The following is a 25670-nucleotide window of genomic DNA, read 5'->3' as shown; positions in this document are numbered from 1 at the left end:
AGAACAGGTCACCTCAGCAAGACTGCTCCAAAAAGTGAGGCTGTGGCAGGAAACAGTGTAATTATCTTTGCTTCTCCCAGGAAAGGAGCTGGACTATCCTGAAATACACTGTGGCTGGGAAAAATCCCTCAACAACAGTAAACCCCACATCCCAACACCAGAAACCTGCAGCAGCTTCCTGATGCCAAGTAGAGATTATTTCCAACACCCCACCTTTACATTTCCCTGATAGTAAAGGCAAATATTTTACCTCTATTAAATGAAAATAAGCCAATTTAAAAACTACTTACCTCAAAATCACAGCTGCTCCTGGCCCCAAAAGACTGCCCCTATTTGTGAATATTCTGTGACCTGGGTCTAGCTCATTCACATAACACAGGAGGAGGTGCAGCCCTGACTGAATCCATGCTGGATTCCCTAGTCCCAGTCCCACAGCACCACCTGGGATGCAGCCTGGATGTGATCATTAACTGTGCAGGAGGTCAGGGCTGTGAACAGCCCTGGCCACCCCTGCAGAGGCACCAGGCACAAAGTGTGCAAAGGTGGGAGGAATGTCCTGGTTTGGGGGCAGCCCCGCTCAGCTGGGAGCAGCGTTCCTGATTCAGGCAGGGAAAGGCAGCTCAGAGGGGGCTGGGGGCACTGCCAGCCCCTGCAGGGCCAGAGCTCCTGTGCTGGGAAAGCCAGCACGTCTCACCCCACCAAACCCAGTGCAGGCTCCCGAGGGAGGCTGGCACTGCCCGGGCCAAGCCTGGGCTCTGCAGGGGAGGGTGGCACCTCTGTCGTGTGCGGTGCCAGGGAGCACGGAGCACTCCTGAATCCTCCTCACCACTCTGGTTTGGATTTCTCAAGTTATCCCATTCCCCTAAAAGCTTTTGGGCACTCCCAGCTGAAGCCCGGCCCTGAGAGAAGCTGCCAGGAGGATTCCCTTGTTCCCTGCACACCCAGTGCCAGGAGTTGGGAGTGCTGCAGCTTGCAGAGCTGCCCAGGGGGCAGTGAGTGATATTCCTAAATCTGGGCTCCACCGTGGCTGCAGAGGCAGGAACAGCCTGCAGCCTGATCCCAGCTAACCCTGGCTCAGTGCACACACATTTCCCAGGAGCTCAAGCACATTAAAAAACTCCATGAAAACCAAAACCCAGCAGAAGTCCCAGTTCTCCTCCCCCTCCCCTGGGCTCTGCAGTTACAAACCCATCACTGCACTGTCACGATGTTGAACCCAATCCAAAGGGCTCTCCTGGCATAGGTTGGACACTTCCCAGCACACTCAAGACTTCCAAGATTACAATACCAAAAAATACAAAACATTTCAGAACCGTATTATTTTAGGACAAATGTTCCAGACAGTTTTAAATAACAAGTCAAAGGAAAATGAGACATTTGTGGATGCACACAAACAGAAGGGCAGGATCCTAATGACCAGATAGATGAAAACCCCTCAAAATTATTTCCCCTGTTCTTCCCACCCAGAAACATCTCTGTTGCCCCTTCCCCAACCAATACTAAATCCAAAGAAACTTTGGAATTTGACTAAATTTATTTTGGGATCTAAGGGAAAGGAATGCATTGGACAGGAGTGTTGGTGATACCCAAATAGAAACGCCAGTCCCATGAGGGCAAACTGCTAACTGGGACTTGGTGTTCTCTACTGCACTCTAGGTTATTCAGTCAACTCTTAGTAAAAAAAACGAAATAAAATAGTTAAGTCAAAAGAATTAAAGAGAAATTCATGCTCTTGCTATGGATCTTCATTGATTCCCCGCGCAGGGGTGTAACATGACAGAACTACCTTTGCAATGGATAAAAAAACCAGTTTTGGAGTCTCTGCACACGCTGTGTGAACACCCTCAGCAGCTTCTGGAAGCTGTCACATCCAGGCAGGCCTCTGTGCCCACCTGGAGCAGATCCTGCAGCTCCTCCTGACACGCCCAGCTGGCCACGGAGAAATCAGAAGCTGTTTTTGTAGCTATAAAGAAATTTATTCGGGGATGAGACTTTTCACTACTGGACACCAGACTCTAAGCTGGCTCCTGGGATCTAAGTCACGCTGTTCTTTGGACAATAAATTTCAAGTTGCACTTACTGTCCTAGTTCTCAAAAAGGAATGATGATGACAAAAAGAACCAAGAACTATGACCTAATTGTGTTAGTTTCAGCTGAAGCCATCTTCCATCAGAAACCATAGGATCTGATACACCAAAGTTCTCCCTAGGGATGTGGATGAGTAGAGTAGCTCAGTGCTTTGTAACTAGTACTGCTGTATTGTCTTGTATCAAAAACAAACAAAAAAAAGGAAGTTTAAGGGCACGTGCAGCCTCAGCTCCTGAAGCACTGCTGGCTGTGCCATGGCTCGCCCAGTCAGCCTCTTCCCTTGGAAAAAGGTAAAAAATAATAATAATAATAAAAAAAAAATCACCCCCAGCCAAAACATCACCAATTCCATGCTGGTTCCACAGGAGAGAGCTCCTGCCGAGGGCTGATGGGGGGCTGGCTCACTCCTTGGTGTCCTGCTCCTCCCCTTCCTGGGCACCGTCCTCGCTGGCCTCCTTCTCCTCCTTGCTCCGCTTGTTCTTTTTGTGCTTGTGGCGCCGGTGGCTCTCGCCCTCCTCGCTCTCGTGCTGCTTCCTGAGCGGGAACAGAAGGACAAAGTGACATCAGACACAGCCCTGCCACAGCAGGGACCCAGGGATGGGCACAGGGGCTTTGATCCTCACCTGAGGGAGCCACCTCAGCAGTGCCACGGTGGGGACTGCCACTGCCACACACTGTCACACACACTGTCACACTCACACACTGCCACACTGCACAGCCACTCCTGGCAGTGTCCACAGCAGCACCTTGCTTTTCTTCCACTCCCGAGCAAGCTCCAGCAACTCTGACACAGCACCGAGGCTGAGAGGAGGACAAATCCTAAACCCAAGATGTGTTTGAAACTTTCACTCCCCTGAACGTGTTGGGGAAATCCCTGGACTAGAGGCAGCAAAGGGATCAGTGGAGCGAGAGAAATGTGGGTTCCCCATGGGAGGCAGATCCTGTTTCTACTTCTGCTGACTCACACCTGACCTGGCTCTTCACTGGCTTTATGCTTTAGAACTCCTTTATCTCAGCCAGGTTTCCAGATGTGGGTGGATAACTGGGGATGTGTACCCAGGATTTCTGTGATGTGGGAGCAATCCCAGGCAGAAGAGGCTGAGCAGGCCCTGCATGCCCTGAGCCTGTGCCCTGCCAGCTGCTCCATGCAGCCACCACAGCCCCAGGAGCAGCTCTGCCTCCCACCAGGAAAAGGGCAGAGTGCTGGTTTGGCCCCCCCGGGAGAAGATTTTCTGCTGCTTCTGTCACAGGGTCAAACCAAGGGAGCCCTTAGGAGCTGACCGTGGTGTGAAGGTGGCAGAGTTAAAACCCAGCCCAGAGTACAGAACAAGCACATGAATTTATCCCAGGACAAATTGTGACTGTGCAGGCACAGCTCCATGAGCAGGGTCAGCATCAGGTGTACAGACCAATTGTTAGCACAGCTGGAATTCCAGTTTAGCAGCAGACACTGAACTGGCTGAACCTGGCTGAAAAGCTCCTGGCTTCAAGTAATTTTCTGACTGGTTTAATAAATGGTTTCAAAGCCATTAAAGACAAAAAAAAAGAGGAAAAATAAAAGGCTGCTGCCTCTCACAAAACACCTTCAGCCACCTCGTGGCCGATGTGTCAGTGGTTTATGCTGGGACAATGTGACTCTCCTTTAATACTGAAACCAGCGTCAGTGATTTCCTGCAAACTGCTCAGTTTGCAGGAAGCTGGAAATTAAACCCTTTCATCTGCAGGTGCCTCAAACAGGCTCAAACCTCAGTGTGCCTCAAGCAGGGAATACCAGAATGGTTTGGGTTGGAGGGGACCATGGGATGGGATTCCTACAGTGAGGTATCTACTCCAAAGTTTTAATTCTAAGGAAGCTGAGAAATAACCCTAAAGCCAATGGCTTGTTTTCCTGATACCAGCTCAGCTTTCAGTTGTTCTGTATTCAAATTTTATTGTGGTCTTAGTCTTTCTTCCTATCATTTTGCTTCCAACCCTTTAGCACTCAGTCCTTCCTTGAAAACTTAGTCATCTCCTTAAGGATAAAACCAGCTTTTTTTCTCCAGTCACTACATAAGAGTTTTTCTGATACCAGCTTCAAAATAAGGGTAATTACCTACAGAGCTGACAGGAATTTCCCCTAAAAGAAGGAAGTTCACACATCAAGAAAAAAGAGCAAGAACAAGTCATTAATGGGATGTAAAGTGACACAGGACCTGAGCACAGAACCTGCCTCAGCCCAGAGAGCTGCTTTGCTGGGGACTGCTCTTCCAGGAAGATCTGTTGCAAATCCATTTTCTGCAGAAAAGCTGTGGTTTCAGGACATGCTGCTCTGCCCCAGAAGCTTCACACTGGTGCAGACCATCACCTCCCTCATTATTAGGCTCCGGGCAAGAGCTCTGCTCCTCCTGCTCAAGGAGCAATTTCTGAGTACAGGCAGAAGGAAGTTCTTCACAGAAAGAGTGGCTGGGCATTGGAAGGGGCTGCCCAGGGAGGTGATGGAGTCACTGTCCCTGGAGATGTTTAAGGAAAGGCTGGATGTGGCACTCGGTGCCATGGTCTGGGTGACAAGGTGGTGTTGGGTCACAGCCTGGTCTCAATCTTACAGGACTTTTCCACCCTAATTGATTCTGTGAGCTCTGCCCTGGTGCACAGGAGCAGCAGGACCAAAAGCTGATGCTTCTGTCATGGCCTTGCACCTCCTTTGCTTTTGTTAGGATGGCAGCTCTGCTGGGAGGCTGAGCCCGCCTCAATCCCTCCTTCACCACTGAGCAGGAACTCAACCCCGAGTTGAGTTCTTTTCTCCTTCCCCTGTCCCAGAGGGCTCCTCCCGCCCGCGGCTCTCGGACAGAGGGAGCTGGGATGAGCCAGGCTGCCATTCCAGCCGGGAAGTCGGGATTCCTGCCCAGCACTCACTGACCTGCGGGAGGATTTGTGTTTGCTGCCGTCGTCCTTGTCGCGGTGGCGGCGCTCGCGGTGCCGCTCCTCGCGCTCGCGGCTGCGGTCGCGGCTGCGCCGGTAATCGCGCTCGAAGTCGTAGCTGCGCTCGCGGCTGTAGTAGCGGTACCGCTCGTCGTCACTGCGGGGACAAGGGACACGTGGGCATGGGGACACGGCCCCTGGGCAGGGCTGAAACCGCCCTCACCAGCAACATCTGGCACCTCTCACTGACCGGGGTGCTCCTGGAACACCCGCAACAGGAGCGCGGCGCTCACACGCCTCTCACTGCTCGCCCCCAGCTGCTGAGCTTCCCTCAGCACAGACATCAGATAACCTCTCATCCTTTGGTGTAAGGGGCTCTTCTCTTCCCCACAAGCTCAAAACATCAAACTGTGAGTGCAGCTTTCTGTCTGCACCTCTCTACCTGCACAAAACACCCAGGAGTGGGCAGAGTGTACCCCAAACTGAGACACATCCCACACTCCCCTGCACATCCCCTGAGCAACGTCTGACAGCCAAAATCCGAAGGGTTAACACTGTGGGACTTGGGAGAGAGGACATCACAGACATTGTTCTGACACTCCTGGAAACAAGCTGGACAAATAAATGTTCAGGATCAATCAGCTGGGAGTGCTCCAAAGGACTGCACAGCCACTTGCCCTGCTTTGACCTGCACCAGGGTGCTCCACACCACCCAGAAATGCCAGCAATGTGCTCAGGAGTGCTGATCCCAGGCCGTGGCTCCAGCATGTACCAGGAAGTGGGGGAGTCTGAGATCTTCCAATTTTAGCAAGTTTGTCTTCTGTTCTCTTCCCCCCACCCTCCCATCCACAGTGCCCTAGAGCTTATAAAGGAAAAAAAAAATATTAGGAGCACACTGCCTTGTTTGCTCCCTCCCTGGGCTGGGAACCTCCCCAGCAGGAAGTATCCTGTGCCAGGAATGCACATTCTGATCATGTTTTGAATGATTATTGGCATTTCTGAGCCTGAAGCCTGCAAAACACCAACTCTGCTGCTGACTGAACACCAAAGGGATGGGTTTGGGAAATCTCTCTGCAACCCAGCCTTCACCTTAGATGAACACAGGGAGGCTCCAAGCCTCTTGCTCTTCCCCAAGTGCTCCCGGCACTGCTGTCAGCTGAGGCCACAGCAGCTCCCACCAAGGTGGTCTCTCCAGTCCTGCTCCCATTTCCTGGCTGACTCCCAGGGAATGGCACTCCCAGCCCCACAGGAGAGTGGAGCAGAGCAGGCTGTTTGTCCTTTGATCTGACAGTGACATTTAGAAGACAAGAAGCAGCAGCTCCTGCAGCCAGTGCTTCACACCGATCTGTGAAACTCTGAGTAAACACAGAGGGGCTATTTCATTGACTGGCCTCGTGGGAGAGCAAGAGGAACTGGTTCTGCTGGATTTAAACAAAAATGCCAGACCCAGAGACAGGAAATCAGCCAGTGACACAGCTCCTGGTCTGTGCTGTAGAACTGATCCAAAGGAGCTCTTCCTCAGACATTCCAGAGAACTCAGCTGGTGTCCCCTATAACCCAACCCCTGGCCAGACACCCCGAGGTGCCCCGGGCTGCCCGGGAGCAGCAGCAGGGCAGCACTCACTTGTTGTATTCACTGGTGGTCGGGGTGCGGTCCCGGTCCCGGTCCCGCTCCCTGTCCCGCTCGCGCTCCCGCTCGCGCTCCCTGTCCCGCCTGGAGCCCGAGTACTCCCAGTGGCTGCTGCTGGAGCTGCTCGTGCCCTTGTCCACCGTGGTCACCCAGGGCGTGTGGGACGTGGAGATGGGGGGGTAGCTGATGAAACCTGAATCTGCAGCCAGAGAGCAGAACCCTCCGTCATCCAGAGCATGCCCAGCACCCCCTCTGTCCCTCCCTTTCCAAAGATCCCCTCTGGCAGCAGAGCTGGATTCAAGGAGACAATGGCTCAGCTCCCTGCTGTCCTTTTCTCTGCTAAGAAGTTCCTCCTTCTCCCTGAAGAAGGCCCAAGAGCAGGCATGTACAGGCAGCACTGCACAGTCTCTGTCAGCCCTGGGCTCTTGGTCACCTGCACAAGGTCCCACCTCCCACCAGCTACCTTCTGCTCTAGAGTGGCACCTGGGGAGAGCCAGGGCCACCAGTTGCCAGTGAAGGATGTCACCTGGGGAGCCCAGAGCCACCAGCATTTCCCAGGCAGAGGTGGCCAGCTGGACCAGCAAAGTCATATCCCAAAGCAGTGCCACATCTGGCAGCACTGGAAGCTCCTCTCCCCGGGAAGGGCTGGCACTGCCACTCCTCCAACCCGGTCGTGCAGGGAGGCACCACAGGGCTGCCGGTGCTTCCACTGCTCAGCACTGCCAGGAGCAGCCACTGCTGGTCACTACAGGACTGGGAGAGAACTGGGGCTGCACCAGGGAATGGAATCTGCCGAAATCCTGGCACTGCCTCTCCCATTACAAAACCACAGGAGATGGTGCCTGTAGGCAAGGGAGAGGAGGCATTCAAAAGCTTCAGGAGGAGATGCCAAGCGCAGTAGTTGTGAAGGGTTGTGCTAATTATAAGGGTGGGGAAAAGGGAGAGTGTGAGTGAGGGTGAGCACGGGTGTGTGCAAACAGGGAGAAGACACTGCTAAGGCACCGGGGAACCTTCTCTGTGCTGGGGATCTGCCCTGAACAGTAATCTGGGCCTCAGCACTGCATCACCACACCTGCACAGCACTCAGAGCAGCACACCCAGCGTGTGCTCCTGACTGGGACTGTCTGGGACACAGAAAGAGCCTGGAGCTGGAGCAGACATCCTGTGTGTCAGCCTCAGACAAGCCTGGGCTGCCAAGAGCCAGGGAAGAGAGAGAGCAGCAGCTGGATGTGTCCTGCCCGGGGCTCACCTGCAGAGTTGTAGCCAAAGGGAGGTGGCTGCCTGTTGTTGTAGCTGGCTGGCTGCCTTTGGGAGAGAAAAGGGGGTGAGTTACTGACATCAGGGACCCCCACAGCTCTGGCTGTGCTGCAGCTTCACCCTGTTTTTCCTGGGGGTCTGTGGAGCATTCTTATGGGAATCCCACTACCCTAGAAGAAACTACTAGAAAAGCTCACAGGTTTTGCCACAGCTTCCAAACCAGCCATAATTCCACTGCTTACCCTGGGAAAGCACCACTGCTCACAAACTACCTGGAGCATCTTCAGAGGAAGCATCTGCAGTAACAAATCATGCCAGGAACTACTCTAGGCTTTACCTAGATTATCCTGGCTCCTTCTTGTGCCTTGAATATGACAAATCCAGGTGAATGCACAGAGGATTCCTGACAGACCCTGCTCTCCCCCACCCCAACTCAAGACCAGACCATGCATCCCCAGCACTGATTTTGGACCTGTTCTCCTCCCTCTCTCCCTCCAGGGGAGCTGTTCCCATGGTGTGATCTTACCCAAGTGTGGTCTTACCCATCCAAGGTAGGGATGAGGAGAGCTGGTGGTGGTGCCAGAGGTGGTGGGAACAACCCTAGACACAGAAGGGTAAATCAGCACCAAGATCTTGAAGCTCTACAAGTACTGTTCACAGTCAAAAACCATTAAAGCATCTTTTTGCTCTTAACAAGGCCCTGTTTACAATGGAATAGTTTTCCTTCAGGGAGGATCTCCTCCCCAGATTCACACACTAAAGCTCTGTTAGTTTTGTAGGGATATGGGAAGAAAAACAAAGCAAAAACTACCTTCTATTTTTTTTTATAAATACAGAATGTAAGATTCATCAAGGAGTAGCAATTAATTCTTACAGCCCTATGGAGGAAAGTGGTTCTTGGGATACAGACACACTGCATTCTAATCAGAATAAAACAATTAAGTTATTCTGACCTACAGATTTGTTTCAAAATAGAAGATAAGCAGCTCAGGTTCAATGCTCAGTTGGAGTTTATTAATCTTAAATTAGCTGTGCTCTAAACTGGTGTCATCCAGTTTCATGTTACTTAGTCTAAATGATCTGTGTGATCAAAATTGCTGTTGTTACTAAGAACAAGGTAACACCTACCTGGAATTGGACCTGGAGGTGGTAGGCCTGTGGAAATAAGCAGGGAAAACAAGTGAGGACAACAAGGAAAGCATGGCGTCTCTGTACTGCATGTACTCACTGTACCTGAAGCTAAACCTTAAAGCACAATTTTGAATAAATCTCACATACTGGAGCAAACAGAGCAGGAGAAAAATTGGTGCTATGAAGTAGGAATTTTCCCAAATGATGATCTCTTTACGTTTCTAATTTAAAATATTGTTGTTCTCTTACTCTGGGGAACTCCTTTTCTGAGTGTGAACACATGAGACAATTGATTTTGTCTTCAGAACAACTGACGGAGCTGGAGAGGAGAATCTGCTGCAGGTTCCACTCCAGTGTGTCCACCTCTATTTTGCCAATCGTTTTAATCTAAGGCAGCAAGAAAAGCTATCATGGAAAATTTACTAGGGAAAAGAACCTTTGAGGGCTGCAGCACATCCTCCTCTGGCAGGAGTCATTGCATGAAGTGTTCCTGCTGCTGCTTCAGGACCAGAAAAAGCCCTGAGTGTGGCCCCCTAACTTTGGCCTGGTGCATTCAAGTCAGAAGCAACAGTTCTCAGCTTCCTCCAGAGAAACAGGAACCTGCTTCTTGACAATTATCAATAAAGCAAATGGATCTGTAGCACTGGAAGGTTCCCTCAGGGAAATAAAGCCCAGAGGTTTTTTCTTCCAAGGACCAGCTGCCATTTTTAAATATTCAGGGCAAATATTAAATAGGCTGATGAAGACTAAACAAAGGCTGGCCAGGGGCGAGGATCTGTTCCCTGAGTGCTCGCCCATCCCATGGCACTGAACCATTAAATCTCTGATTTGCCCCAAGCCTGGGACATCCCAACTTGGGTTCCATGGAGTGAACACATACCTGGAGGGTGCAGGGGAGGTGGAACAGAAGTCACTGGAGGAGGAGGGTGCAGGAAGTGTGGAGGAGGAGGCCCGGCGAGCGGGGGAGGCGGAGGCCCTGCTGGTGGAGCGAAGGGCTGCTGCTGAGGAGGCTGCTGGGGCTGGGAGGGCTGCTGGGGCTGCTGGGGGGGCTGGGGCTTACTGCCATGGTCTCCCAGGACCTTAGGGGGCACAGGAATGAGAAGAGAGTGTTTTAATCCCTTTGCTCCTGCAGCAGGGCACTCACAGTGCTGGCAGCCTCACCACAACAGGACTGAAGAGTGACCAAAATGCAGAGGCACCACAGTGACCTGAAGTGCAGCTGGCAGTGCTTGTGAGGAGGAGGAACAACAAACAACCCCTTCCCAGCTAATTCTGTCTCTTAGGCAAACTCTTCTTGTTGGCAAAATCTGGAAAACTGACTACTAAAAAAATAAATAGACCACAAAACCATGGAGAAAAACCCAAGGAATTTGGCCTAGGAAGGAAAAGGTTCCATGTTTAGGTTTTTCTGGCAAGTTAGCAGAGTTGGCAGGAGGAAGGTGGTTAAGAGAAGGGGACTTGGCAGATGGTCCTCAGACCCTGCAGCTTCCTGACCAGGAACCATGAGAACATTATGGTCATACACTGGGCAGGCAAGCCCAGGACTGAGACCAGCTTTAAACCCAGGCTTTCATTTCTTAGAAGGGACAAGATCTGGTAACACAGGCCCAGGCTCAGTCTGAGGCATGGGCTACACCAACTTATTTGACACTGAATGTTACTTTAAAGTACAGACACACACTGCCCCAGATATAAATCCTTCACTGCAGATTTAAAGATTCCAACCCCACACTGGAAGAGAAGCGAATAATCCACAGAAGACTTTCCCAGCTACACACTCCTAGAATACTTTGGGAGGGCTGATGATGAAAGAACTCAGGCCTTAGCATTCCAAAGAGAAGACTGGTCTTTAAAGGACAAATCTGGCTCATAGCAAGACCAAGCTTTTAACCCAGAAATTAACTAAGCCTGCAGAAGGAAATAATGCATGCACACTCCTCAACAGAGTACATACTGCTCTGCAGGTATGAACTGGACATGGGAGGTCAGGAACACACAGCCATTTGCCCAGGGTTCACCAGAAGTGCAATAAAATCAGCAATTTGTCAAGGCAGCCCCTTGCAGAGGCTTTACCTGGATGGGGTTTTCCTCCGAGGCGTGTTTATCCCGGCGTCTCCCTTCCACCCTGCGGATTGTGCCTGCCTGGCCCCCGATCACATCGATGGTCCCACCCAGCTTCCTGGTACAAAGCAAAGGCATCTTTTTAGGCTCAGAAGCACCAGAAGGAGCAATTTTCCCTGATGTCAGCAGATTTCTTTCATGCTTTCTTTCACACCAGGAAAACATCTCTCAAATGATGAGAAGCCAAGGAGAAGCCCATTTGCATTCCTGAACAATTTCCCTCTGAGTAAAGGTGAGTTTGGGCTCTCTGAACACCCAGAAATGTTATCCAAAGAACCACCAGGAATAGGTGCAAAAACAGAGATTACACACCAGGACAGAAATGCTCCCAAAATGCTCAAATTCAACAGACTGAGCAGAGTTTTAATGCCCATCCTTGAAGCACAGAGTTGGTTCCCAGATAAGGGATAAAATTGAGATGCAGGGCTGCTTTCTGTAAGGCAGGTGTGCGAAAGCTGTTTTGTGAATGAAGCAATAGAAACACCCTGGGCCCAAAGCTCTGGCTCATCTGGTGTGTTCTTCTGAAGCTTTTGATAAAACCCCATCGATCTCCTAAGTGGTTTCCCCAGCAGAGGCTGCCCCTCAGAATGACTCAGTTGTTTTACCACACATCCAGCAGCGTTGCACACAGGCTCGGGAACCAAGAGCTCCTCTTATCCTCTGCCAAACTCGTAATCCACTTCCACTTGAGGAGGCAAAGATTAACATTGTGGGAGTAGGAATAAGCCATGCAAGCACAAGCAATGTCAGCAGTGCAAGCCCTCAGATCTGAGGTATTTGCTTGGCTCCTTCCACTCCCAGAGATGTGTCCCACCAGCTAGGATCCAGGATTCCCTCCCTGCACCAAGGAGGGAGAATGGACAGGCAGAAGTTGCACTGCTGGAGGTGACACTGGAATGAGCGACCACGGCAGCTTCCTGCCAAACTTAAAAGCTTCTCTTTGAGGCTTGAGGAGACTCAGACATGGCCCAGGTGGTTCTCAGATGCCCCTATGAGAAATGTGCTCCTCTCTTACCTGTTGGGAGGAGGCCCAGCCTTCATTCGTCCTCCCACCAGAGCCAAGAAGTCTGTTTTGAACTCTGTTTTGATGATGTTGCTTTCCACTTCTTTTTCAGCATTTCCTGTTCTTCCCTGCTGAACCTATGGAATGTAATAGATAACAAAAGGGTGTTGTGCCCTTCTTTCAACTGAATGGAGCACCAGAGATTAACCCTCAGCAAAAGAAAAGGAACAATCACAGCAAACTATTCTTCAGTCAAGGCAGAGCCATTTTTGTCAATTAATGGCTGTCCCAACCTCACCCTGCTGTCCACTGTCTCTCATAAGAAGTCCTGTTATGAATTTATTAAACTGGTATCACTTTCCATGGAGTCACTAAGTCAAAACTGGAATGAGCAATACTTGCTGTACTGACAATTGGCTGAAATTCTGATGGCCACCATGGACTCCTGCAAGGTTGATGGCCAAAGCAGTCTGCAAACACAAAAGGCAGGCACACCACTGCAGCAAACTCCAGCAGTACGCAAAACAACCCTGAGGGCTCAGCTCCTCTCCCTTCTCTCATCCAGAGAGTTTTCCAAGCAAACACCCCTATTAATCAACTGGAAATTCACTCTAATCTTCCCACTGTAGTGGTTCAAACTTGCCAGGCTAATGGAACTATTCCTTCCACACAGAAAAGATTTTCAACAGAGATTTAATCTTTAAAGATTCATTTTTTCATTTCTCCTTGCTGAAAGGACACAGAACAGTTCAGAACTAATGTATCTCCTGCTCCTACACCCTCATCTTTGTGACTACAAACACAATCCCAGTTTTCCTGGAGCCAGGAGCAGGAGTCACACGTCACCCACCGTGATCTTGTTCTCAGTGCTGATAGGAGGAGCAGGGTCCAGCCCCAGCTGAAGCCGCCGCTGCTTTTCACAATAAGCTTTCCATGTTTCTTCATTGAATCCATAATTAAAGTAATCAGAAAGATCAGCACCTGGCAGAGGGAGCAGGAGTTAACACAGAGGTTCTGCACACTTGCACTCTCAAGCTGTCCTTTAACTGCTATATAAAGGGTTATATAAAGGGTTGAGGCAAAGTTTCCCAAAGAGCCCAGCTTGTGCCTTTCCCTGCCAGAAAGCTGTGGGTGCCACAGAGGAGACAGTGGCTGCACCTTGGGTGGGAGGGAAACATGGCCTGAGCAGCAGTGGCATCCCCTGGGACACACAGGGCAGCAGTGGCATCCCCTGGGACACACAGGGCAGCAGTGGCACCCCCTGGGACACACAGGGCAGCACCTCCACAGATCATTTGGAGCTCCCTGCAATCACTTATTCACCAACCTGATTTTTTCAGGCTGGTTTCTTCCAATTGTCCACATAAGTTGAGTGCTGGGCACAGCACAGGAGTGACAGTTCCAGCCCCCACCACAAAAACGGGGTGGAGCCATGGAACCTTTTTCCTGGCAGAACTAAGCCCACATATTCTCCACGTGACCATCACTGCCTTTGCTGTTTTGAGAGGAGATTTTGGGGCTCGCCCATTTCATGAAAGGCAGCTGAAGTGGAAGGCTTTTATTGATGCATCCCAGACTACACAAGTAATTACAGTTCAGTCACAACCCTAATTAGCCATCCCAGAGTGTTATCTCCCACTGCCAGTCTCCTGTGCAATGTGCTAATTCAGCACGAGCACCTCTGAATAACAGAGGTGACCACAAACTGCTTGCCAAGAAACCAGAGATGCAGAGGGGCAATCCCAGATGCAGAAATTACAGGAGCACCCCTCCCACTTCCCAGCACTACAAAGCACCTCCTGCCCCACTGAGGTGTCCCTCAAACATCCCCCATGCAAAGATATTCCTACACAGACCAACTCCAACACAAAGAGCTGCTACAAGAGTGAAGCAAAACTCTGCCCAAGCTGAGCTTGGTTTAACTGTGAGATCTAAGGAGTGAGGTTTATCTCCTGGCCTGGCCACTCTTCTTGCTGTACCACCCAAACATGCAAACTGCATCCACACCGACTCAGCAACACAACATTTACTTGTTGATTTTATCAGCCTCTATTTCAGGCCTCTATCAGTTCTTCCACACAGGATTTCTCTTTCCACTCCCTCTCTCAAAGACATACCAAGCTGTTGAACAATTAACTCTAAAGGATATAAACTTGAAAGGTTGTTGAGTAATGAGCTACTTGCTATCTAAAATAAACTTACAGACCACACAGCTCTGCAGAAATCTTCCCTCTATTGCATTCCAACATTGCTTTAGGGCCAGCTGGCTCTATTTTGGTCCAGGGATGTCAGCATGGCCACAACCATGTCCACGCTTTATCTTTGAACTTCACTGCATTCTTTCTAACTCATTTTCTTCCCATCCCCTCTGTCTCACTTCGCAATCAAGGAGAAATCCCTGCAGAAGAAAAGCTTCTGTTCCATTCTGCCTGCACTATCTGCAGGGTGTTTCAGCACTCATTTGATACCTGGACATGCCCATGGAGCTTTCAGCACTGGAGTGCCCTTCATGTGGGCAATAGATACCCAGACCATATCACAGGCAACCTCAGGAAAGCTCTACTTACTCAGCACAGCAATATTGCTGAAAGAGAAATAAAATACAGGGGCTGGCAGGGAGAATAATGATGGCTGAGAAAAGGCAGGTGGACTTTCTGTGTCAGTTGACATTTCATCACAGCACATTTTATGAGAGTAGCACAGCAAAAATCTGGATGTCTAGTTCCTTCAATTACTTTTGTATCAGAAGAAAAACAACAGCTGATTTGTAGCAGCTATAAGAGGAGAAACCTCCCTCTTACAAAAGTGTGGGCAGCCCCAGGACCCAAATGAGGAGGGACCACAGGGACAACTCTGGGCTTGGCCTGGGGACACAGAACAAGCTCCTGCACAGGAAGAGGAAAACAAATATCAACACCCAAATCCTGACCCCACTCAGCTGCCTTTAAGGCCAAACATTATTGGATTGGTGTCAGTGCAATGTTCTCGGGAAGTAGGGAACTAATAAAATAGACCGTTTAAAAAAATAGCTGTTCCCTTCAGGGAAGTTCAATTACTAGAATAAATGCAACCCAATTTTACGTAGAGCATGGCTTGTTCAATCAGTAAATGCCATTGACTGTCTAGCAGGCAGCAGAGACTGAGCAACACACATTGTTCCAGCTTCCCTGTTCCCTGGCAACAACAAATGGACAGAAATTACATGTGAAAATAAAGAGACACAACTAGAACTGCAGAAAATATTTACCACAAGGAATTGTGAGGCCTCACCTGGTTTCCTCCACGGTTTGTCTTCAAATGAATCCAAATCCACTTCTATCACAGGCAATCCATTTATATTCCCTGCGGCATCCAAGTCAATACCTTTGGGCTGCAACTTGGCTTTGGGGAGAGAGGGACTGTTACAACTTTTAATGCAAAGCCTTTAATCCACTCATTTGCTCAGCAAATTATTCCAGCAAAAACAAAGCACTGCAGTGAATTAATCACCGGGTTTACAGCACGCAGGTAACCACAATCAGCTTTTTAATAAAAAGGACTCCAGTCACTCCATAAACAAACAGGGTGTGCAGCACCTGCAGCTGAACAGCAGAGAAGCAAATTCAACCCAGATTGGTACTACAGACAGAGTAAATCATTAGGACATGCATGAAATTTACCCCAAATGAAAATAAAATGAAATTATTTTTCTCCCCAGGCAAAGTATTTATTTTCCCCTCCCAAGACAGACACATTTTCTCATTACAAGAGACTTTCTCAGGATCAGTCTTTAGTGGACTAACAGGAGTTAGCAAAAATCTGTCAGCTACAGAACCTACAAGGGGAATTTGTTCTCATTTTCTCAATCAGAAGAGAATTCATCTGGATAAAGCAATTAGTGGAAGGGAGTAGATGAAGCCCATGAAAGGACAGTCTCACATGTGTGGAAGGACAGAAACCAAGACTTAATTTACAGGAGAAACTAAACTGAATGGTGTGGAAAATTTCAGCTGCCAAATAAGCACAGCTATTACTCAAGGCCAGAGTTTGTTTCTTTTAGCATCTTCCACTTCAAGTAGTTCAGGACATTGAGTTTCAGTCCTTCTCCAGAGCTGCAATGCTCAGCCCCAGTGTAACAATATATTTTAGAAATATTCTGGGGTTTTACTACAAAAGCATCAATCAATACATTTTTTTCCCTAGTTTAAATAGAATTACAATCAATCACCTTGCTCAGTGATGGGTAATTAAATCACTCCATTGCACCCTTTCCTCTGAGACTGTGCTGGGAGCACCGATTTTTAGGAAATGTACTTGTTATTGCTGGTCTACACTAATTTTGTATTCTTTTAAACAGAAAAATTTGCAGCTGCTGCAGCTGTCAGTGCCAGGTAGGTGAAATACTGGAAAACTGAAGGATAAAAATAACAGCAATACCTGAAGCTGATGCTCCATAGCCTCTACCCGTTTTTAAGTTTAGATTCATAGGAGTTCCCCTATTGGAAAAGAATCACTATGTTGGCATTTGAACAAATTACTTGACTAAAGATTCTCATGCAAAATATATTCAAGTCCTGACACCCTTCAGGAGATGCTTTAGTTCACCTGGGTTTGCTATTCAGAGTCATCCATCAGAGTGAAACCACCTCTACAACAAGAGAAGGAAATTATCCATAAAGTGGAAAAATTAGAATATGCAGCAAAGCACAGGTAAGTAATTTGTTTAAGAGGAAGGCTGCTAGCAGCAAGCAAAATGCTCTCTCATTATTTTTATTCGATGCACATTAGGCAGAGTTGTAGAAAGTATAATTTCCTGCTTCTCCAATCCAACCTTGCCATTTCTGAGCCACAGAAAAATCAAACAGCTGGAAATTAGTAAATTCACAGCTTATGCAAATTCTTAGCAATACAGATTTTGGTTATGGAAGTTTTCACAGACGAGCTAAACAGAACTTCCCACCTTTGATTCTGCCCCAGGGAGCCCAGGAATTAGTAAATTAATTTTCCAGCAGCAGCCCCACGGATTATCACTCCCATTTTACAGATGGATTCTCCAGCAAGCAATTGCAGGGCAGAGCTGCCCATCAGCTCCTGAGCCACTGTGGTGTTCTGGCCACTGCTCCCAGGAGCCAGAGCAGCCCTCAGCTCATCCCTTTCCATCCCAACATGCTGGGATCCCTCAACCCCAAACCCAGCAGTACCCACATGTAGGACGGCGCTCCCGTTTTGATGTTGCCAATTGTGACCTTCACATCATCATCATCGCTGTCACTGTCACTGTCATCCTCATCATCCTCACCACTGGGAAGGGCCTGCAACAGCACAGTCACACAGGAGCTCATCAATACACACAACCTGAGAATTTCCCAGCACAGCCAAATCTCAGGAAGCTTCTTGAACAGCCTTCAACAATGGGCAGCTGCCCACAGAGAAACTCCTGCGTCCTTTGAAGATTTGGCCTGACATGAAATTTGGGGAAATATTTGTGAACCTGGGGAAGGTTTAGCTCAGTTCTAAGAATTTCACCACATCCCTCAGGTTCCTCTGCCCCACTCTTTTTGAGAGCTGGGGCTTTTCTGACACGCCTCCTTCACAAGGGCCATGGTCAAAGTACACAACCACAAATGAAAACCACCAAAATACATTCACCAGGCTTCACCTAAGAACCTCAAGGCAAATATTCTCCCACCACAACTTCTGTGGTAGGGAGCTGCTGAGGAGTTTGGTTTGGCTGATTTAGCACAATCAGCCCCCAAGTCACTTCACTTTACAGATTTGACTCCAGTGCAACCCCAGTGCTGGGCAAAAAAGTAAAAGAATAGAAAGAGAAATCTTCCAGATATCAAGCAAGTGCAGTTTTGTGAGAAGCATGAGCTGAATTAGCACTTCACCCTACATGAGGAAGGCGTTCCTCACCCTCCCTCCTTTTGCACGGCACGTGGGTCTGTCAGAACCCTGAATGAACCCTCTTGCTGTGGCAGAACAGTGGCAGAAAACAAACCCATCAAAGAGTCCAGGAGAGGATACAGTAAAATGAGGCAAACCCCAGCTCAGGGAAGAAATGATGATGATGTCTGGCTCCAGATCAGAAGGCTGAAGGATTGCTTTATTAAAACTACACTATAATACATTAATACATTATTTAAAGAGATACTATATTATTCTACATACTTACTTCTTACTTACCTAACTGCCAAACCCGTGACTCTCTGCTGAGAGTCCAAGACACAGCTGGATCCCATTGGTCACTGAACCCAAACAACCTTCACCAGAATCCAATCCAGCAATCACTTCACGTAAACAATCAATATCCATACCACATTTCAACAGGGAAAACAAAGGAGCAGAGATAGATTGTTTTCACCTCTTCTCTCTGTGCTTCTCCAAGAAATCCTGAGAACTATGTCTCTCTATCCAGAGAATGAGAATGTCACAAGAGGAGGGTGGGGAGAAGCAATCCTCCTCCTCCTCTTTCAGCACTGAGGCACCAGAGTGCATTCTCAGAGGTCTGAGCCTAAACCAAAACTGATTCCCAGGACCTTGGGCTTTCTATCCCAGTGTTTCCCAGGTTTTACAGGTCCTTGAGAAGTGACACTGTACACTGAGCTGGAGCACATCGTGTTCAGCTTTTCCTACCAGACTGCAGCATCAGAGACCCTGATCTGCCTCCTGAGAGGGTATGAGCAGAGCCTGCACCAGGGTTCCCCCCACCACTACTCAAGGCAGGATGACACAAGGCTGTTCCTGGACCCAGCTTTGGGAATGGCTGGCGGGACATCCCAACACTGCAGATACCAGGTATTAGGCAGTACCAGATCTTTACACTCCCTGCTTGTGCCCAGGAATGCTGAGAAGTACAGAAATCCCCAGTGCACCGTGGGCAATGGGACACGTACGTGCTGGGACATCTCTCTGTCCTCGTTGTTGACGGGCCGGCTCTCCTGGGGAGCATCCTGCAGAGGGTGAGCAGATTCTGTGTGCCTGGTGGAGGGGACAGAGAAAACAAAGTGACCATGACACAGAAGAGAAAGTAGACAAGCCCAGCCTAGAGGGTCACCTACAACCAGTTCTAAAGCCTTTGCCCAGGTGACTTTCACACAATGCTTTATTCTTCTTGTGTGTTTGTTCTGCTGGCATTAGCTCAACTACCTGACAAAAAAAATCCATCCTCCTGGCTTGGCTTTGCTTTTGCTGGGAAGAATCAGTTTCACACATCCAGACAGCACCTGACAGCACTCAACAGCTCAGTGACAGCTGGCTCAGCTCGGATTTGGCACAATCACAACTGATAAGAATAAGACCATAATAAGCAAAATTTCACCTCCTCCTTATGGATGCTAATAATTACACATGCATTTAGTCAGCAGCAAAGACATCTGTCCAGAGAAATTAAAGAAAGATTGATTTTAGTGTTTCTACGAATAGTTTACAGTAAGTAGTTAAAATTCCAAAAGGAAAAGTTTAGGGAAAAATCACGCACCCATTCTTCTCACTCCTTACAAATTAGACCTGATGAAACAATGGTCAGGTGTGGATGTACCTCCAGTTTAAGAGTTTGTACAAATGTTAATTAACATCGTTTATTGCACTGGCCAAGCAAAAAAGTAGAACGGATGTAAACACGCTAGAAAAGAGAGTGCCAAGTATTACAGAACTGAAATACAGAGAATTCATCTGTCTCTAATGTCATAGGTAAAGCTTAGTAAAACTTAAAATAATTCTGAGTTTTTTTCAAGAGAGACAATCAGAACAGCCCAGGCCAAAGAAACCCAATTCTCCACCAGTGCTTTGTGGAGTTGTTGCAATTAATTTAAAATCCCATGTCTGACAACAAACATCCACAGGATTGTTTTCAAAAATGAACAGGCAACATCTCACGGAATCCAAACACTGGTCACATTAAAGCCACTTCAGAGTGACATGAGACCCCACACAAGAAAGGCAAAATAACCCAACCCAGCTGTTACTGAGTGTAAAACAAAGAACAAACAATATGAGCACAACTGAAGCCCCATTTTGGGGAAGTCCCATACACAAAGAAATTAATCAGGCCAAGATCAAAAAGGGGCTGAAGGTTGGGCAGCTGACCAAGCACAGGTCCCATGGGTGCCAAGTTCCTGATGTGACACCTACACACACCATCAGCTATAAAAGGCAGCCAAGATGTCAGAGGGAAAATCAGCCTCCAGGTATTCCCATGCTGCAGACACAGGCTGTGCCATGAGGACCAAAACATTGCAAAGCACTGGAGAAAATCTCTCTGATGGATCCATAACTTTTTGCCCAATCCAGGCAACTGAGCATTAACCTCCACCCTGGATCTCCTCAAAACCCTGAGATTCTGCATTCAGGAAGAGTGAAAAGTGTTACCTTCAGCTTCAAGTCACATTAAGTGACACATCTGTGGGTGTGCATTAAAATGTATGAACTGGAGTTCAGAGAGACACTTGGGAACCAGGAGCCTTTCCATAACCTCTCTGCCTCCCAGGAGTGAACCAGCTGACAGGTCCCCAGCATTGTCTGGGCACAGAAAAATGTGGCAGAGATTTCACCTCCCCACAATGCCAACATAATCCTGGGCACTGATGACAGCACAGCATCCTGCTGGCCTCCAACACATCCCTTAGGCTTGGGAATGTCAGTGATGCTGCATCCCAAACTCTGCAGATTTCTGCTTCCTGGCTGGGGACAAACATTCCAGACAAGCCAGCAGTGCATCCCTGGAGCTGCAGCTGCTGACAGCAGAGCACCCAAACAGTGATTTTTCTTAAAACACCCCACAGCTCTTAATTTAGATAGATTCTCATTGTGCAACAAAGAAATATGGGGGAAAAAAAAGTAAAAAGAGGGGAAAAAAAGGGACAGTCAGCACAGCCACTAATATTCTTTCTTCCTACATTTTGCAGTTATTGGAGACAGTTGCTAGAAATTCAGATTTTTAGTCCTACTTTTAAAGTAAAATTACATTCAGATGAATGTGACAAGGAACAGCAGATTTATGTAAAGCAGCTGTACATTTCTGTCTAAAAGTTGCTCCTCCTCACAAACTCATTTGATGTTTTTAGGTAACAATTTACCATGTTTTTTACCACTTGTTTATTTGAACAAGCTTTCATATTCCTTAAGCACAGAAGGAGGACAGTATCTGTAACAACCTCAACATTCCAGACACTGAGCCTACAATGACAATAAACACTAAACTGAACTTTGGAAGGGGCTGAAGACACACAAGCCCAGTGAAAACCAAGCCTTCTGAAAAATGCTACATTTAAAATGGAAAACAGGTAATCCTGTGCTGAGACCAAGCTCTGCTGGTGCAAAACACACAGCTACAAACAGAGGAAATATAAGCCAGGACAGACTACCCCTTCCACATGTAGCAAGCCAAACTGATGATTGGTTTTATCTCCAAGTCTTACCCATAGCACTTGGGAGATCTCACAGAATGCACTGATTTGAGTAGCTCAAGGTTTTAACCCAAGCTCAAAGTTTTTACCTTTCCCAGCCTAAAGCACAGGCCAGTTTTAGCAATGGCAGGCTAGCACAAAGCCAATCCTCAGGGCATCATTCTTCCCAGGGAATTAAACTGGAAAAGAGATCTGGTTTGAAACAAATTGCTGAGAGAAAAAAGAAAGGGCTAAAAGTTAGTTCTATATCAAACCAGTCCACCCATCCAGTTCAGCTTCCACATCCATAAGTGCCTGCTGGGGATGATCCCATGGGATGGGGAAAGGACAGGCTGCTGTTCCTGGCAACAGCACTGCTCCAAAGCACACATGGAGCTCTGCTCAAGAAGGTTCAATCTTTACACCATGTGTTGTTATAATGAAAAAACAGCCTCAGGACTCACCCAGAAATTGGTCCATCTTCTTGCTTACCAGTGGTGTCATCTGCAAAAACAACAGTATGAACAAAGGAATTATTCAAGTGAAATGAAAAAAGCTAAATTCAAGCACAAAAGGCATCACGGGTACAGAAATACCCAACGGTGCCAAGGCACTGTAACCCAAACAACCTCTCTTTTCAACAAAGTTCAACTAGAGATGGACCAACTAGAAATCAACCCAACAAACAGCATCCATCTGCAGAGGTGATGTTACACACCAAACCAAATTCAAAATATATGTCCTAAGTCTCAGAGAACAGAGGTACCTATCAGATAGGCACTGAAGTCACCTATCAAGGTCTTTATATAAAATTTTAACGTGCTAGGGAAGAAGAAACATAAAAGCATTCATGTGGAAAGCCTATCTGGAGGACAAAGACGTTTCAATAAAGTCCTGTGGTTTATACCGGCCACATCCCAGCCCCGTTAGCCCAGCGGTTCACAAGGTTTGGGTGATTAGCGAACTGAAACTCTTAACAAAGCATCTCGTTAACCTCCCTGCAGCAGTGTTAATGATAAAAGGACAATAACAGGCCGCCACCCGCCCAAAAGAGCCGCTCAAGGGCTCCTGAGGCGAGCCCGGGGGCGGACGCGGGTGCCTCGCAGGGCCCGGGGGCAGAGGCCGGTCCCTCTGAGGGGCCTGGGGAGAGGTGCCGGTCCCTCCCTCCCTCCCGCGGGGCCGCCCAGGTCCCGCACGGCCCCGCAGCCGGGGGCGGCCCTGAGGCGGGGCCGGGCCCGCTGCCGGCCGGGGCCCCGCGCTGCCCCCGGTACCTACCCCCGTACAGCCAGTGCTCCTCGTCCTCCTCCGCCTCCAGCGGCGCCGCGCCCGACACGGCGCCGGCGGCCGGCGGCTCCAGCTCGGTGGCCATGGCGGCCGCGGGGCTGCGGGGAGCGGCGGGAGGAGGAGGAGGAGGAGCGGCGGCCCCGCTCGGCTCCCGCCGGGCCCGGGCGCGGCGCTCGGGCGGGGGTTCGGCGGCCGCGCTACGGCGCCGCCATTGCTCCTTCTATGGCGGGAGGGGGGCGAGACCCCCGGCGTGGGCGCGCAGGGCCCTTGAGCCGCCCGCCCCGCGCCGCCGGGCCCTAGAGCCGCCCGCGGTGTCCCGCCGGGCCCTAAAGCCGCCCGACTTCCCCGCAGGGCCCTAGCGCCGCCGGCCGCACGGAGCCGCGCTCAGGCCCCGCCGGGCCCCACCGCCGCCCTCAGAGCCCCGCCGGGCCCCGGCGCCGCTCGCCCGCCAAGCCCGCCCCGCCAGCCCTGCGCGCGCATGCGCGGAAAGGGCAGCGCGGCCCGCCGCGCCGGGCTCCCGGTGAAGGGTTTGGGGCTGTCCGGTGAAGGGTTTGGGGCTGTCCGGTGAAGGGTTTGGGGCTGTCCGGTGAAGGGTTTGGGGCTGTCCGGTGAAGGGTTTGGGGCTCTCCGGTGAGGGGGTTTGGGGCCCTCGGTGAAGGGTTTGGGGCTCTCGGTGAAGGGTTTGGGGCTGTCCGGTGAAGGGTTTGGGGCTGTCCGGTGAAGGGTTTGGGGCTCTCGGTGAAGGGTTTGGGGCTGTCCGGTGAAGGGTTTGGGGCTGTCCGGTGGAGGGTTTTGGGCTCTCGGTGTAGGGTTTGGGGCTGTCCGGTGAAGGGTTTGGGGCTCTCGGTGAGGGGTTTGGGGCTGTCCGGTGAAGGGTTTGGAGCTGTCCGGTGAAGGGTTTGGGGCTCTCGGTGAAGGGGTTTGGGGCTCTCGGTGAAGGGTTTGGGGCTCTCGGTGAAGGGTTTGGGGCTCTCGGTGAAGGGTTTGGGGCTCTCGGTGAAGGGTTTCGGGCTCTCAGTGAGGGGGTTTGGGGCTCTCGGTGAAGGGTTTCGGGCTCTCAGTGAGGGGGTTTGGGGCTCTCGGTGAAGGGTTTCGGGCTCTCAGTGAGGGGGTTTGGGGCTCTCGGTGAGGGGGTTTGGGGCTCTCGGTGAAGGGGTTTGGGGCTCTCCGGTGAAGGGTTTGGGCTGTCCGCCCCCGCCCCGAGTCCCGCCGGGCGGAGGAGCCGCCAGGGGAGCGCGGCGAGCGGAGCCGAGCCCGAGCGGCCGCTGCGGCGCCTCCCGCTCGGAGCTCCCCGGAGGAGCCCCGCAGCATCGCCGAGGAGGCGCTGGGCAGCACAGAACGGCTCCGTGTCGCTGCTGTCAGCCGGGAACGCATTCGGGCTGGCCGGGTGGGGTTTGCACCTCCCAGGCCTGGCTCTGCAGCTCCTCGGTGAATGTTGAACTTCGCGGCCTGGGGATGCAGCGCCTGAGGCTCTTCTGCAGCTCCACCTGGGAGCTCCTGTTTGGAGCGTCATCCTCTCCTCTCCCAGAGCCCTTAACTCCATCAGGATCACAGGGAAAATTAGAGCAAGCTGATTTTCAGCACTAATTCTCACAAAAACGATACAGAATCCTGAAGCAAGTTATGTTTTCCATGCACTAAACAGTTCCAGAAAAATCCTGTATTTAAATGTTCCCACTCTGCCCTGTGGTTCTGGCGGGGCTGTGGTGCATTCCTGCTCCTTGTGCCCTGCTGGACCCTACACTGGGAATGCTGAATGAAGACTCGGCACAGCAACTGGAATGGCAATTGGACATCCAAATATCACTGGGAGTAGATGACTTCCCTGGTTATACTGATGAGATCCCTGGTTATACCAATGGACCCAGGTTAACGCTACAGAGGTGGAAAAGTGCTGCTCACTGACAGGCCTCAGCAGTGCCTTTCCATTTTCCACTGTTTTCCATTTACAACAAAACCCAGAATTACTTTGGCTGCTCTGTTCAGACACTTCACTGTCAAAAATGTCCAAGGAGATTGCTGTAAAAACTGTCTGGAGAATCAGTAGTTTTCAATTACCCCTCTAGGCTTGCACACCATATAATTTACAGTAAATACAGATCAGTCATCACCTTTTGATTAATATTTGCCTTTTAAATTTAAATTCTTATTCATCTGAGAGCTACTGTAATTCCTCTTTCCAATTTTATTACCTATCCCCTGGGACTAGCACTGTTGTGAAGAAGTGTTTCTTTTCTAGCTAAAATCTGAGGTTATATTTATCACTGAATAGAAATAGGCAAACCTATTTCCTGCAGAAATTTTAATTTACTGCTCAAGAAAAGTTACTATAGATCATAAGTTTTACATAAAGAATGTGAAATAAAATATGAGTATGTTTAAAGGATCATTCCCTAAACACATTCAGTGATTAGGGAAAACGTAGAATTCAACAGGTTAGATCAAACCCAAGTCTGCTGTTTGCATGTTTATAAAATAACCGATGTAAATCAACTAGAGTTGGTCTCCTAGATAAACCACAGCAAGGAAATTATTGATTCAGTCAGATGTAGAAATAACAGAAATAATTAAAGCAGGTCAGGGACTAAGTAAGTAAAAGGGCCTTTTGAAAATCATACACAAAGTTCAGGCATCAATCTGGGAACTAATCATTTTAGTAAACTCATTTCTGTTAATTTTGCAGACTGAATCAGCCTGTGACAAACACTTTATACAGAAAGACTGGGAGCACAAATACAAGGAGAATTGGAGGACTGGGAGGACACAGTAATGGAAATATTGAGAGATATACCAGTACAAAGTGTCAGATGCTGAGTCTGGACTGATAATAAGTGTCTGCAGGGAACTTGTATAAACTACAAGTGGCTGAAGAGAAATAGCCCCAGATTTATCA

At 49.4% G+C, this 25670-nt stretch overlaps 1 protein-coding gene across 2 annotated transcripts; it reads right to left on the bottom strand.

Annotated features, from left to right (window-relative positions):
- Positions 1-1515: 1515 nt before the first annotated feature.
- LOC110467884 (uncharacterized) lies at positions 1516-23169 on the bottom strand. 2 transcript variants are annotated; one of them, XM_021525287.4, is made up of 16 exons: positions 22769-23169; positions 21958-21997; positions 19004-19088; positions 17313-17419; positions 16545-16603; positions 15399-15509; positions 12979-13109; positions 12141-12265; positions 11078-11183; positions 9885-10083; positions 9002-9028; positions 8416-8473; positions 7866-7921; positions 6611-6815; positions 4985-5143; positions 1516-2622 (listed from the first exon to the last, which is right to left on the bottom strand). In XM_021525287.4, the coding sequence occupies exons 1-16, from the start codon at positions 22860-22862 to the stop codon at positions 2490-2492; spliced, it is 1695 nt and encodes a 564-aa protein (XP_021380962.1). In that variant the 5' UTR covers positions 22863-23169; the 3' UTR covers positions 1516-2489. The 2 variants fall into 2 exon arrangements, with proteins under 2 accessions (XP_021380962.1, XP_085426775.1); XM_085570649.1 differs by lacking the exons at positions 21958-21997; positions 22769-23169 and adding an exon at positions 19257-21948.
- Positions 23170-25670: the final 2501 nt, after the last annotated feature.

The sequence above is a fragment of the Lonchura striata genome, chromosome 4A (genome assembly GCF_050655825.1).
Source record: "Lonchura striata isolate lonStrDom1 chromosome 4A, ASM5065582v1, whole genome shotgun sequence".
Lineage (NCBI taxonomy): Eukaryota > Metazoa > Chordata > Aves > Passeriformes > Estrildidae > Lonchura > Lonchura striata.
This window is presented reverse-complemented; position numbering and strand designations above follow the sequence as displayed.

What these genes read in the sequence shown, in the direction of transcription:
- LOC110467884 (XM_021525287.4), bottom strand. Translation starts at nt 22,862, where the DNA reads ATGGCCACCGAGCTGGAGCCGCCGGCCGCCGGCGCCGTGTCGGGCGCG. An exon ending in ACCTCCCCTGCACCCTCCAG is followed by an intron (nt 9,029 to 9,884) that starts GTATGTGTTCAC and finishes TTATTTCCACAG; the next exon opens with GCCTACCACCTCCAGGTCCA. An exon ending in CTTTGGCTACAACTCTGCAG is followed by an intron (nt 6,816 to 7,865) that starts GTGAGCCCCGGG and finishes CTCTGGCTGCAG; the next exon opens with ATTCAGGTTTCATCAGCTAC.